The 14,986-nt window shown below is 43.0% G+C and overlaps 1 protein-coding gene across 1 annotated transcript; it reads left to right on the forward strand.

Moving 5' to 3' along the window:
• Positions 1 to 2,370: 2,370 nt before the first annotated feature.
• znf593 (zinc finger protein 593) lies at positions 2,371 to 12,605 on the forward strand. Its single transcript, XM_072246547.1, has 4 exons — positions 2,371 to 2,489; positions 7,199 to 7,412; positions 9,185 to 9,247; positions 12,345 to 12,605. The coding sequence occupies exons 2-4, from the start codon at positions 7,213 to 7,215 to the stop codon at positions 12,472 to 12,474; spliced, it is 393 nt and encodes a 130-aa protein (XP_072102648.1). The 5' UTR covers positions 2,371 to 2,489; positions 7,199 to 7,212; the 3' UTR covers positions 12,475 to 12,605.
• The last annotated feature ends 2,381 nt before the right edge of the window (positions 12,606 to 14,986 follow it).

Raw genomic sequence — 14,986 nt, forward strand, 5'->3', positions numbered from 1 at the left:
AAGGTTGGGGTCCTCTTGGAGTCTGTTCTAAATCGTCAGGACGTCCCTCTATTCTGAGGCTGTGTCCTCTGACTCTTAAGACTCTCCCATCATAGGAAACATCCTCTCCACATCCACTCTATTGTGGCCTTTCAATATTTGATAGGCTTCAATGAGATCCCCTTCCATTTTTCTGAATTTCAGTGAGTACAGTCCCAGAGACATCAAACACTCCTCACATGATAACCCTTTCAATCCTGGAATCATTTTCGTGAACCTCTTTTGAACCCTCTCCAGTGCCTGCACATCCTTTCTAAGATGCCCAAAACTGCTCACAATACTCCAAGTGAGGCCTCACCAGTGCCTTATAAAGTCTCAACATTACACCCTTGCTTTTATATTCTAGCCCTCTCAGAATGATTGCTAACATTGCATTTGCCTTCCTCACCACAGACTCAACCTTTGGGTTAGGAAAATAAGGAATATGGGGAATGGCACAGACATAAAGATTCAGTCATGATTGTATCTGTTCTATTCAATTAGAGTGATTTCGCTCTTTTTTAAGTTGAAGTGAAGGGCTTGATAAGGAGATTCAAAGGTCACAACAGGATGAGGTTGGTGGAACTAAAAGTAGAAAAGACATTATATCAGGATGAAAACTGACATAGAAACTTCAAAGAATCCTTAGCACACATTAAGGCATCCAACTACACTCAGAATAGTTCTGATAAAAGACAATCAATTTGAATATCAAGCCTGTTCTCTTTATCTCATCTGCAGTGAGTTTTACTGCACAAACAAAAATATTCAGTAATAGAACAGTTCCCTGTTTGATTCCTCACCCAAAAATTAGTATTTTCCAGCTGTGTTGTACTTCATCGATTTCATTCTGAAGTGCAGTGTCTCTGGAGTGAGATTTAAACTACAAAGGCAGGCTTTTTTTCAAATTTCATTATAAATTATTCCAAAAGTTTTATGTAAAAGTAGACTGAATGCACCAATAGCAATGCTTGGATACTTCACAACTTTTCACTCTGAAGACACTCAACTGTGACGACAGCCATGACGGAATCAAATATCCTACTCTCTGATGAGATTTTAACCATATTAGCTAGGGCAACCGGGGAGGAGCTGAAAATATAATTCAACATCAAACCTTTTGTTTGTAAAGGTGGGGAGGGAATGTAAAACAAAGAAGAGGAGACTTTTACATTGCAGGGTCTCCAATTACACCAACAACTTCCTTGTAACTACTTTGTAAACATTGTTTTTTTTTGTTTTGGAGACACAAGTGACTTCAGAGATTGGAAACAACAGAAGGAAGACAGCGGGGCTGGTCAGCCTCTGTGGCAGCAGAAGGATGGTCCATACCGCACAACAGAAGCTAGGATTGTTGGTGGAGGGGTCAGCAGGGACAATGAGGTGTGAATGAATCCTGAGAGGGAAGGAGAGCCTGCAGATGTTGGAAATCTTCCTCTTCTTCTTTTGAGTTTTTACGGCATTTAGCATCCACATTGTTGCATTGCTGCCATCTTCAAGATTTATTGTCCCTCATTGTCCATTCACTTTAAAGCCGTCTTTCCAGTCCCATCGCCCTTAAATAACTAAACAAACCCTGATCACTCTCCCCACATTCCAATAAACCTTTAACACTGTTCTCTACCAGTCCTATTCTGCATAATTGTTGTAACATTTATTGTCTTTCCTGTGCAAATTTCTGGCATGAAATAAGGGTATGCTCTACTGTTTCAGTCTCCTGACATAGATCGCAAAAACCTGTTGGATGCTTATTTATGATGGCCAGAGTGCCATTAAGGTTGCTGTGCCCAATTCTCAGTCTACTTATAATTACCTGCTCCTTCCGCTTTACTCCCCTACTTCTTCCCATATCTACTCTGTTCTGAATTGAATGTAAATGTCCTCCTTTATCCCAAAGCTGCTGCCACTATTGATTTATCCTTCTCCACACTATGCTCTTCCCCTCTGATTTTGATAGTTTAATATTGACCTCTACAGATCCTTTTTTGACTGCTGCTTTTGCCAGCCTATCTGCTGTCTCATTTCCCATAACAGCCGAAAGTGCTGGAACCCACATGCTGGAAATCCAAAGCAAAACGAGCACAAAAATGCTGGAGGAACTCAGCAGGCCAGGCAGCATCTATGGAGAAGAGTGAACAGTCGACGTTTCGGGCCGAGGCCCTTCCTTCATCAGGAGAGGCCTGGGCTTGGTAGAGTTTGTAGTTTATCCTCCAGAAATCGTTGCGTGTCGGGAATGGGCGCGACTCCCTCACCTCGGCTCCGGAGCGGGCGCTCGCTCCCGCGTGACCCGGTGAATTTGCCCTCGGAGCCGCGCGGGAGCGCGCTGACCCCGGAAGGAGACGCTTCTCCTTCCTGCCTTCCTTTCCCTCCCGCTGTCGGTGTCCGTGGGTGCGCTCCTGTCCGGTCTCGCCTCCTCGCCGTCTCTGTCCCCACCCCAGCCGCTCCGTCCCACGGGCGTGACTGATCGGACGGTGAGTGCGAGAGGGCAATTTACCAGATCAATTTAAAAAAACCGGGGGAACTCGGCGCGTCAGGCAGCGTCCGCGGTGTGGGGGTGGTGGGGAGATGGACAGTCGACGCTTTGGGTCGAGACCCTTTATCAGGACAGTCGGCCCGAACTAGCGCCTGTCCATTTCCCTCCACAGAGGCTGCCTGACTTGATTCGGTTCCTCCCGCATCTGGTGTGCGTTGTTGTAGATTCCCAGCCTCCGCAGTCTCTCTTGTGTCCGGTCAGGCAGCCTCTGTGGAAGGAAATGGGTGGTCAGAAACCCTTCATCTGGTCTGAGATAGGGGAGGTGGTCAGTGTAGGGAGGTGAGGAGGACGGGGGGAGTTGGAATAGCCTCAGAAACTGGGAGGGGAAGGATGGGTGGAGGCGACAGAGTGTTGCAGATGGTGGAATCTGATGGGAAAGTACGGGGGAGCGTGGCATCAATGTAGGGAGGGGGTTGGAAAACCAAGTGGGTTCCTCTGAATGGAATTTAGGCTTTGTCAGATCCCCTATTTGGCCAAGTATAGGTCATGATGGAGTGGGTGGCTGGGAAAGGTGCAGGGTGAGGGGGGCTGGGATAGTTGTAGGAGTTGGTAGGTTAGGTGGAGAGGCAGAGGGGGAACATTTTAACGAGTGTTCATGCTGTCCAGCCTCTGTCCCCATCTCCACTTGCTCCTTCTCCATCTGCCTATCACCCCTCATTGCCTGGATCCACTTATCATTTCCGAACCTTTGCTCCATCCCTGCCTTCCACCTTTTATGCCCGCCATCTCCCCTTTACCATTCAATCCTGACAAAGGGTTTCAGCCCGAAACGTCGACTGTCCGTTTCTGTCAGTAGATGCTGCCTGACCCGCTTGAGTTCCTCCACGTTTTGATAGTTGCTCCAGATTCCCACATCTGCAGTTTCATGTGTCTCGAAAGGCAACTGAATAACGAGAAGCTGCACATTTCATTAATGCAACTGTGCATAAAATGGGAGGGAGAATCATTCCTGCCTTAACCTGCTTAATCCTGCTAAGGCCAGCAATGGACCATTTTCCAGCAGAAGATTCACACTTTTGGGAGTTAAAGAATGTTTTTGCTGATCTTATAACTTTCATGTGTCTAGGACAGGGTCTCCACCCAAAAACATTGACCATTCCTGTCTCCTCAGATGTTGCCCGACCAGCTAAGTTCCTCCAGCAATTTATTTTCTGCTGCATATTCGAGCAGCTGTGGTAATTTACCTCATCTGGACCACCACTTCTGTGTTGTCAGTGGTTTGATCTACTTTAAAGCCATTGACCAAAGATTTAAAGATTCATGATCAAAGTATGTGTGCAGTCCTGAGATTCATCTTCCCAAGATGGCCACAAAACAAAACCACCATGGAATGCATTTCAAACACCCAATGAGCAAAAAAAAAGGAACAAATTGTGCAAGCGTTGAAAAAATGAGTGAAAAACACACAGAACATAAAACATCAGACCGCAGAGTCCTTGAAACAGTCTGGGAATGTTCGGCTTACCTCAGTTCAGGTCTGTTTTTCATTGTCTGCAGAGGATAGAGCCAGTCGTCTGATCAAAATCGCACAAAATAGCAATCAAAAAGGAGTAAGCTGAAACCCATATAACGTGCAGCCCTGTTAAGGGGTCTCAGCCCAAAACGTCAACTGTACTTTTTTTCCCCATAGATGCTGCCTGGCCGGCTTAGTTCTTCCAGCATTTTGTGTGTGTTGCTTGGATTTCCTGCCTCTGCAGGGTTTCTCTTGTTTGTAACATGACTTGCATTATCTGCGGAGTCTAATCCACAAACTGCGTCGATTAAACCTTGCCCGAGACTCTGGCAGCCGTGAGCGAGAGGGAGAGAGGGATTGCTCAAGCATAGGCACCTCCTTCTGGCAGAACAGAGAGAGAGAGAGAGAGGGTGATGGCACTGAATACTTGCTGGCCTTCCGCTCTTGTCCATGTTGATTTCAGTCTTGCTCGACACTTTAATCAGCAAGTAGGAGCGAAATACTGCAGTTACTAGTAAGTCAAAATAAAAACAGGAAATGCTGGGGAATACTTTGCCGATCAGGCGGCATCTGTAGAGAGAGAGGGGAAAAAACCCTAAAGGTTATCAGTTTAATGAGCAGAAAAAGTTAAAAATAAAACGTGCTTTTACATTTGAAAGGGAGGAGGGTAGTGAAAACAAAATATCTGATGCGAGGTTGGAAGCTGAGTGACGGGGTGGTGGTGGCTGAGAGGAAATGTTTAGTGCCTGCTGAATCACTGCTAATTGGAGGAGACAAATAGTGGGAAAGATGGAGAGATTTAAAAGATATATCTCTGTCTGAGGGTAGCAGGGTGGAGATACGTCTCTACCAAAGGAGGTGTAAGGCATTCCTTTCCTCTGCTAGCCTGCTTTAGAACAGAGGGATCGAAGAATAGTGGTGTATAGTTCCCTGAAGATGGAACCTCATGTGGATAAGGTGGTGAAGAAAGCTTTTGGTTTGCTGGCCTTTATTAATCAGAGTATTGAGTATAGGAGTTGGGATGTAATGTTGAAATTGTATAAGGCATTGGTAAGGCTAAATCTGGAGTATTGTGTACAGTTCTGGTCACCGAATTATAGGAAGGATGTCAATAAAATTGAGAGAGTACAGAGGAGGTTTACTAAAATGTTGCCTGGGTTTCATCTCCTAAGTTACAGAGAAAGGTTGAACAAGTTAGGTCTTTAGTCTTTGGAGCGTAGAAGGTTGAGGAGGGACTTGATAGAGGTGCTTAAAATTATGAGGGGGATTGATAGAGTTGATGTGGTTAGACTTTTTCCATTGAGAGTGGAGAAGATTCAAACAAGAGGGCATGGGTTGAGAATTAGAGGACAAAAGTTTAGGAGTAACATGAGGGGGAACTTCTTTACTCAGAGAGTGGTAGCTGTGTGGAATGAGTTTCCAGCAGAAGTGGTTGAGGCAGGTTCTATGTTGTCATTTAAAGTTAAATTGGATAGATATATGGACAGGAAAGGAATGGAGGGTTATGGGCTGAGTGCAGGTCGGTGGGAATAAGATAGGGTAAGAGTTCGGCACGGACTAGAAGGGCCGAGATGGCCTGTTTCCATGCTGTAATTGTTACATGGTTATAGGTCACCCTTGGGCAAAGTGTGGCACCTGCTTTGCCCCCGCCCTGAATCAGGGTCATGTGACCATGGAAGCAGGTGGTGGATGGTCGTACGAGCAGTTGGTGCATATCACGAGGCCAGGTTATGCGACCACTGACTCCAGGCAGACAATCTCTGAAGAGTATTGATAATGGCTGGGGGTCACCCGTCTTGTAAAGACACTGACCAGAAGAAGGCAGTGGCAAAACACTTCTGTAGAAAAATTTGCCAATAACAATCATACTGAGGACCATGATTGCCTGCATTATATGATGCAAGGTGTAATGATATGTAGGTTTGATCACAAATGTGGGGAGAGGTGACTAAACATATATTGATGACCCATCCACATTAGAAAGGTTGGCTGACTGTTGTCTGTTATGGTGGAGGGACCACTGAAGTAAAAGGAAGCCATTCAGAGTGGCTAATTGTGAGCTTAAGATTAATTCCTGTAGGTGTGTATATCAAACTTTGACCCTACACTAACCCAATTTCAAAAAAACTAAGAAAGTTAAATAACTGAGCAAGGACATGTTGTAGAAAACTTAGTTGAGAAATATATAATGAGAGGATTAGTTTAGAGAAGAACTGTTTTTAAAATGGAATGTAAGAACCGAGGTTTGAAGATTCAGGTACATAATTTTTACAAGCAATAATGTATAATTATGACTCTTATAATTATGATGTATTAAGAACTGAATATGCCTGGACTCTTTCGATTTTGTGTTTTTCGCTCGTTTTTTGTTTTGTTGCTGTTTGAGTAATTTGTTTTTAGCGCGTGTGGGGTTTGATGTTTTTCTTTCAGCGGGTTCCATGGTGTTTCTTTGTTTCGTAGCTGTCTGAGGAAGGTGAACCTCAGGGTTGTATACTGCACACATACTTAGATAATGTACTCCGAAACTTTGAAGAAAGGCAATCTTTGAATCAAGTTAAACACTTGGCATCTTTGACATTCTAAATAGGGAATTTTGCAAAGCCTAAATTCCATACCAAGGAAATCTTTGGGGCTTACTGTCTACTTAATCAAGGAAAGTACCAGATATCCAAGTTGGAAATAATGTGGAAAGTGAGTAGCTCAGTTGGTTGGTGGTTGGGTGGAGTTGCTCTCTGATCTTGGCAATCCAAGCTTGGAGAACTACTCAACCCAACCAGATACCTAGCTTTGACTCATCTGGTCTCTCTTGCATCAATTAATTATTTCTCTTACTTGTATGACTACATCTTCCTATGAAAATATATCCACGGTGTATTTAAGATCTGACAGTTTAAGATAATTTTAAATATGACAAATTGAAAGGCTGAACAGGTTCAAGGGGCCAGATTATTTACTGATTTATTTTCCTTGTGTTATGAAATAATGTGATTATTTGCTATATACTACTCTGAAAGTTAAGAATTTACTTCTTAAATTGAGTTCAAACCGATGTCAAAGCAACTGGGGATCAAGATTCTGGCACACCATTGGCAATTGAAATTCAAACCTCAAAAACAAATTTTGGGTTTCTTATCAGAAGCAGTGGTGGAAATGGAATCGAAAACAAATGTTAAAGTTAAGTTTTTTTGTTTCAGGATTGCTGGTGGAGATGACTCGGTCAAAGAGGATTGGCAATCATAACAGCGACAAAAAGAAAAATGTGTCAAAGCTGTGGAAGACGAAAAGGCGAACAAAAGACTTAGATCAGATCCATGATGATATGAAACCTGAAAATGCCAGCAAGTTACTGCACCAGGAAGTAGATTGTGACGTCACTGGAAATGCACAGTTTTATTGCTTGCACTGCGCGTAAGTAGCTGTCATTCGTGAACAATATGTTACTGTTATGTGCACCCTAGCAATGATGTACATCTGTGTCCTGCTGGAATGGTACTATACTCATTTGCAGTGGAAGGTCTGCTGTGGACAGTTCCATTCTGCTCAGGTCTGTGCTTAGAATTTTAACTGGTTTTACAGAAGACTGAGTTGTTACTCACCTGTAACTCGGTCACATGGAGTAGGTTACATGGTTGGCACGACATTGTGGGCCGAAGGGCCTGTAATGTGCTCTAGCTATCTGTGTTCTATGAGCCTGCTTGTAAGGACACTGATGATATGCCCTGGTAGTTTTTCTATAATTATAGATCAAATATATCTACAGCCCTTAACTTAAAAAGCCTTTTCGGACGTTAAAATAATTTGGGTGGCAAGGTGGAGATCCTTCCCTCCACTAGCCTGCAGGTTACCTTTCGGCAAGGTGTAGCACCTACTTAGCATCCTCTCCACCCCCACTGATCAAGTTCACATGAAGCTATGGTCGTATGAGCAGCTGGTGCATGTCACAAGTCCTGGTGATGCGACCACTAACGGCAGGCAGACAATCCCTGAAGAGTATTGATAAAATCCGGGGTTACCTGTCTTGTAAAGACACTGCTCAGAAGAAGACAATGGCAAACCACTTCTGTAGAAAGATTTGCCCAGAACAATTGCATTCATGGAAAGACCTTAATTGTCTACGTCATTCGACACAGGGCACAACAAACAAAAAACTAATGAATGGCTTTAAAGTCAATTTCTCCATAAATTGTTTTGATCTCAAGTTCAGAAAAGAAGCTGACAAAGCAAAACAACTAAGAACAGTGAAAATGAAAAAGTTTTTTTTATATACTACTAAATCTCATTTATTCTGTGCACACTTGGAAAATAGTGATAAGCTTTTACACACAAGTTTGATGTTCTCAATCACCTGGCTAACTTTATATTGAGCTTTCCGCTTGCTGCCTCAGACGACGACTGTAGGGAGATAAGAGCAGAGGTGTGTTAGTTACAGCATAATGGCCAAAGCAGAAGTTTCTGAAGAGATAATTGGCAAAAAGTTTGATTGGTGAATGGAATAAAATAATGTTGTATCTCCCTTTATTTTCTGATCCTTACAGTTCTACCAGGAGTCAAGAATGGCAAGGAATCCTAATTCTAAGATTTCGGTTTATTCTAGAGTACAAACAAACATACAACACTAAGCAAACTAAATAAGGAGCTGAGAAACGATGCTAAGGGGAATTAACATTAACGGGTGTAAGACAATGTAATAAAAGATGGTGCTTCTGAAAATTCTATCACTTTTATAGATAAAATGAGGGAAATTCCTTGGATAAAGATGAATTAATTAATAGGCTACATAATTAAAACAATTACAAGATGTGGGTGATGTGCTAATACTTCCCCAATGAAAAATATGTAAGGTAATAAACCCGACAAAATCTGCAGAAGCTGGAAATCCAAAGCAACCCACACAAAATGCTGGAGGATCTCAGCAGGCCAGGCAGCGTTTTTGGAAAAGAGTAGACAGTCGACATTTCCGGCCGAGACCCTTCACCAGAACATAAGGTGATAAACTGTTAGTTTAGCTGCTATCTTTCTGTCAGTGAGTGTGAAAAGTATTTGAGTTTGTTAAAAAGTACAAATCTCACAGGAAAGTGTAATTTAAAAATAACAGTGGTTTCCAACAATATTAAAAAAAAATTCTGGACGTCCACATGGGTTTAATCACTTCAGTAACTTTTCTTTTGTTCCATTTGCAGGCGATACTTTATTGATCAGAGGACTCTGAAAGAACATTTTAAGACAAAAGTTCACAAACGAAGGTAATTGTCTTCAAACACGGTCTTAGGCTCAGTCACGATGTAGGAAGATGAGTGGAGGAGAATGAGGCATTGAATTATAGAACCATACAGCCCACCTTGTCTATGCCATTGGTGATACCTATCTATGTTAATCCCATTTGCCTGTGAAAACTTGCCCCTTCTATATCCTTTAAATATCTCCCCTCTCACATTAAACCTGTCCCCTCTAGCTCTAGGCTCCCCTGCCCTGGGAAAAAGACTGACTGTGTATACTATTTATGACCCTCAGAATTTTATAGATCTCTATAAGGTCATAGAGTGCTACAGCACAAAAGCAGGCCATTCGGCCCATTTGGTCCATGCTCAACTGTTATTCTGCCTAGTTCCATTGACGCACACCTGGACCATAGCCTTCCACACCCCCCTCATCCAAGTACATCCAAACCAGTCAGCCCTCCATTTTCCAGTGAAAATATATTCAATTCAATCTCTCCTGGAATAGAGTCACAGAAAAGTACAGCATAGAAATGGCACCTACGGCCCGTCTAATCAGTGAACCATTTAAACTGCCGACTCCCATCGACCTGCACTGGGACCATCGCCCTCCATACCCCTACCATCCATGTACAGTAACTGACAGTTCATTCCATACTCTCACCATACCCTCTGAGTGAAGAAGTTTCCCCTCGTGTTCCCTTTCAACTTTTCATCTTTCACCCTTAACCCAAGAGCTCTAGTTGCAGTCCCACCCAACCTCAGTGGAAAAGGTCGGCTTGCATTTATGCTACTTGTATCCCTCATAATTTCATACACCTCTATCAAATCTCCCCTCAGTCTTCTACGTTCCAAGGAATAAAGTCCTAACGTATTCAATCTTTCCTTATAACTCAGGCCCTCCAGTCCCAGTAACATCCTTGTAAATCCTAATCTGTAACTCCCTTTATACCAGGCAACATTCTGGTGACTGTTTCCTGTACTATCTGTGTTGTTACCGCACCCTTCCTCTGAAGCAAATAGAACTATACACACCCAAATGTGGTCTGACCAATGTTTTCTTCAACAGCAACGTGATGGCCCAACTTTTACCCTCAATGCCTCGGCCTATTAATACAAGCTTAGCAAACACTGCCTTCACTACCCTATCCACCTTTGTGCATTGATGCTCCCAAGATCCCTGTCATTCATTCTAAACTGTATGTTTCACTTCCTGAGGCACATTATTACTCATTTGTCTGGATTAAATCCCATCTGCCTCTGCACCATCCAACTATCCAGCCAGTCCATGCCCCACACTATTCTCTGACAAACTTTTTTGATGTCTACAACTCCATTAATTTTCATGTCATCTGCAAACTTACTAATCATACCACTTACCATTCTCATCCAAGTTGTATATATACAAAAATCAAAGATCTCAGTACCAACTCTTATGATACCACACTTGTTATAGACTTCCTGTCAGAAAAACACCCACCTAACCTCTGACTCCAATCACCCAGCCCTATTCTAAAAGTTTAAGATGTGCAGTAGTCAGGAATGCTATTGAAATTGAGTTATATTAAATCATCATTTGATTTTGATTAATGATGAGTCTAATTGATGACTTAGCTGGCTGGTGTTAGTGGCATCTGCACCAAGCTGAGGCGAGTGGTCCCTGTTTCGAATCCGGCTGGCTCCTTGCACGCTTTCCATCTGTGCTGGGTTGAGTGTCAAGTTAGTCACTCAGCCTCGTAAAAAAAAAACCTAAAGAAATGGCAAGGTTGCTGCCTGATGCGCCAAAAGGTGCGGAGGGGAACAACAGCTTTTGGATGATGCAGTTCAGTGAATACCAGCAACCTTCTGCAACTTTTATGCATTTGGCCACCCTGGCAGCATATGGCTGGGGGTCGTAGATTACCTGAATCTTTATGCCTCTTTAGGAGCCATATATCTATTTTCTGTCTGCTTTGTATTTATGTGGCGCATTTATTTTGGTTAATTTGTCATGTGGGTTGGGGGTGGTAGGAGTGAAGAGTAGAGTTATGTATTTACATTTTGTCTTCAGTTTTTATCTGCTTGGAGTTGGAGGCAGCTGGGAATGATATTTTTTTGAATGTTTCGCTTATCATTTAAATACATTTGAGAAAATGCTTGGCTTACGTACATTTGAATACTCTTGGGCTGCTTATTTCATTATATCATTAGTTTCATCGTTACAAGATCGTTTGTCTTTGCTGGTTACTCAATAAGGGATAAGATGTACTTTCATTGACTTGGAACTTTGTTGTTTGTGGAGAGAGCATCATGCGGTGTCAATCCCCTCTTCCCCCCCCCAATCGTGTTTAGCCTCTGAGAGGGGGGGGTGGGTTTGCTTGAAAGTAACGATTACAGTCCCTTTTGACTGAAGGTAAGGTTACAGATTAGTTTGGGGTATCTTGTACTGTTTGTCCACTTTCTCAAACCTCCTTCAACTAGGCAACAAAAGTTAGCTCCACAACGTCTGTACAATAACTATTTAGGTGAGCTTTGACCATGAACATTTGAACTGAGGAAGGCTCCAAATTCAAATGCGATGTCACTATTTTGTGATGTTTGTTAAAGATCAGTTTTATTTGTCACACGTACATTGAAATGTGTTTGCATCAAGTCAAATCAGCGAGGAATGTGCTGGGCAGCCTGCAAGTGTCGCCACGCTTCTGGCACCAACATAGCATGCCCACAACTCACTAACCCTACCCCATATGTGAAGGGAAACCGGAGCACCCAAGGAAACTCAGGGTGAGATGTACAAACTCCTTACAGACAGTGGCAGGAATTGAACCCTGATCTTTCAGCTGGATTCTGTAAAGCGTTGCAATAATTTAATGATTGATTATTTAATTCCTAGCTTGTCTTCACTTTCCAAAGCAGGTATTGTGCTTACAGAATAAAAACCCAACTTCACCTGCATCAGGGGATTTGTTGAATAAACTGACTGAGTTATTGGGGTAGTCTGCTTTGATTTAAAGTGTTAATTTCAGTGCCTGAGGTGCAACAAATAACATTCACTAGTTGAATAAAACAATGAAAAAAAAAATTGATGATCAAAAATCAAAGACATTGAGTCTTCATCCTGTATTTTTGTATGCTTGTTTTCTAGGCTAAAGCAATTGAGTGAAGAGCCATATACCCAGGATGAAGCAGAACGAGCAGCAGGAATGGGCTCCTACGTACCAGCAAAGAAAATCAAAGTTGAGACACAGGCTGTAGAGGAGGATATGAACATATAATAATTCACGGATTTAACCTTTCAATGAGATATGTTTTGAACTACTTCCAAAGACTAACTGTTGATTTAGCTGACCTTTGTATTGTTAAAATTATAATACAAGTTCAATTGTCATTCAGTCATACATGAAAACCCATGATTCCAGCCAAATGAAACAGTGTTACTCTGGGGCCAAGGTGCAAAACACAGTACCAACAGTCATACACAGCACATATGAAAGCAAGCACATATAAGAGATCAGTAAAATACAGTCACACTGAAAAATACAGTCCAAGTCCCTGTGTCCATGAATGTTGCAGCAGTCTGCAGTCGAACACAATATTGCTTGTCTTCCGCTGAGCAAACACCGGGGGGCAGCACCGACTCCAATGCCTCTCTCCTTGTGCGGCTTGAGGCTTCGTCCTCGCTACAACCAAGACCACGCAGCTCCCCCACCACCAATAAATCAGCTAATCAGACTTGCAGCATTCAGCATTAACAATATCCAACAGGGTCTTATGATCGCAAGAAAAGCGACTAAGACGATCGCTCGCTGTTAGGCTGTACACTGACTCCTCTGAACCCTCTCCGATGCAGGCAGCAGCGCGAGCCGCACTAAGACCAGCTCCTTCACTTTCTCTGCTAACAAGCAACTCGCCGATGGGGTAGTCCTGCAGTACTCTAAATTCTTAATGTCCAGCAGGATCTTGCAATCATAACAAATACATTTAAAAAAGACAATAGCCCCTTTGGTTGGCCCTCTAGAAGCCACTGCGACCAAATGCGACACCATCTTACTGGAAAAAATAGACCCAAAGCCAGTAGCTTGAAGTTAGGCTGTCTTGCTTCATCTGCTGACCGTGGTATCTCTTGTGTTAACTGATTAACTCCAGTCTACATTATTTTGGTGATCAAGATCCATGCTTGATTGCATTTGCACTGCCAGATATCAACTAATAGCGGAAGATAGGAGTTCAGCTCTTGGGTCTGCACGACAGCCAGCTAGGAAGGAGATAGAAGGAAATTACTATTTCATACTGACTCAGTTATAGTGTATCGTGATATTTGAATGATGCTAGGATAGAAGTGTAAAGGGCAAGCATGAGGAATTTTAAAGGATGTATGTTTGCAGAGTAACAACCGTGGGCAGTACAGTGATGAGACAACAGACTAGAATCTGGACAAGCAAAAAAAATCTGGGGGAATGCATGGAATTGAGCAGCATCTGTACAGGGGGTGGGGGTGTGGGGAATTGTTTGTCCCTTGGGTCAACACCCTGCATCAGGTTCATGGAAAACATGAGCAAATGAAGACTGTTTAGAGCAGGGGCTTACAATCTCGGGTCCACAGACCCCTCGGTTGATGGAGACAACAAACTGAAGATCGTAATATATAGGAGCAGGGCTAGGCCATTTGGCCTATCAAGTCTGCTCCAGCATTTCATCATGGCCGATCCTTTTCCCTCTCAGCCCCAATCTCCTGCCGTCTCCCCGTATCCATTTTTGCCCCGACTAATCAAGGATCTTATCAACCTCAGCCTTAAATATACCCCAATGCCTTGGCCTTCACAGCCATCTGTGGTAACCAATTCCACAGATTCACCACTCTTTGGCTAAAGAAATTCCTCCTTGTCTCTGTTCTAAATGGACATCCTCTCCACATCCACTCTATCGAGGCCTTTCATGGTTGAAGACACTTAATTGGGGGGGGGGGGGAGGAAGAGGAGGATAAAATTCAATGAGCTGGAGATACCTGACCCAGGAGACTGAAAGCAAAGATTAGCTGAGAACGGAGCCCCTGCGATGAAGGCCAACGAGGTTCACCGGGCCATGCCTTTATTCATTGGAACTTTGGAGAATGGGGCAGGGGGGCAGTGCAACCCTATAGAAATGTTTAAAATTATGAGTGTATGATAGGAACAATCCTCCCTGGGGTAGAGGAGTTTAATTTGGGTTGAGAGGGGAAACTTTCTCTCAGTATGTGGAATGATCTGGGAGATTGCTGGGCGGCGTGGTTAGAAGGGCCTATTCTGTGCTGTATCTCAACAAATAAATGAAAATTACTTGGACAGGTACATGGAGGGGCGAGGCTTCAAATGTGGGCTGAATGCAGGAAACCAAGCCTATCTAGATGGGCACTGTAGTCAGAATCAGGTTTAATATCACCAGCATATGCGTGAAATTTGTTTACTTTCCAGAAGCAGTACAATGCAACACATAATTAAAAAACCATGAATTACAGTAAATATATGTAAATAGTTAAGTAGTGCAAAAAAAAAGGAAATAAAAAAGTGAGGTAGTGTTCATGGGTTCAGTGTCCATTCAGAGTGGAAGAAGCTGTTTCTGAATCGAGTGTGTGCTTTCATGTGCCTGCACCTCCTCCCTGATGGTCGCAGTGAGAAGAGGCTTAGACTTGGATTGTATTTGTGCTATGACCATAAATGAGTTAATTGTCGTTTTTTCAGAATTTCTTGTGCTTTGATAATGATTCTTTTTCATGATAGCTAAATTTCATAAGTCAGTGTGTATATTCAG

This window comes from Mobula birostris, chromosome 29, assembly GCF_030028105.1.
Source record: "Mobula birostris isolate sMobBir1 chromosome 29, sMobBir1.hap1, whole genome shotgun sequence".
Classification (NCBI taxonomy): domain Eukaryota; kingdom Metazoa; phylum Chordata; class Chondrichthyes; order Myliobatiformes; family Myliobatidae; genus Mobula; species Mobula birostris.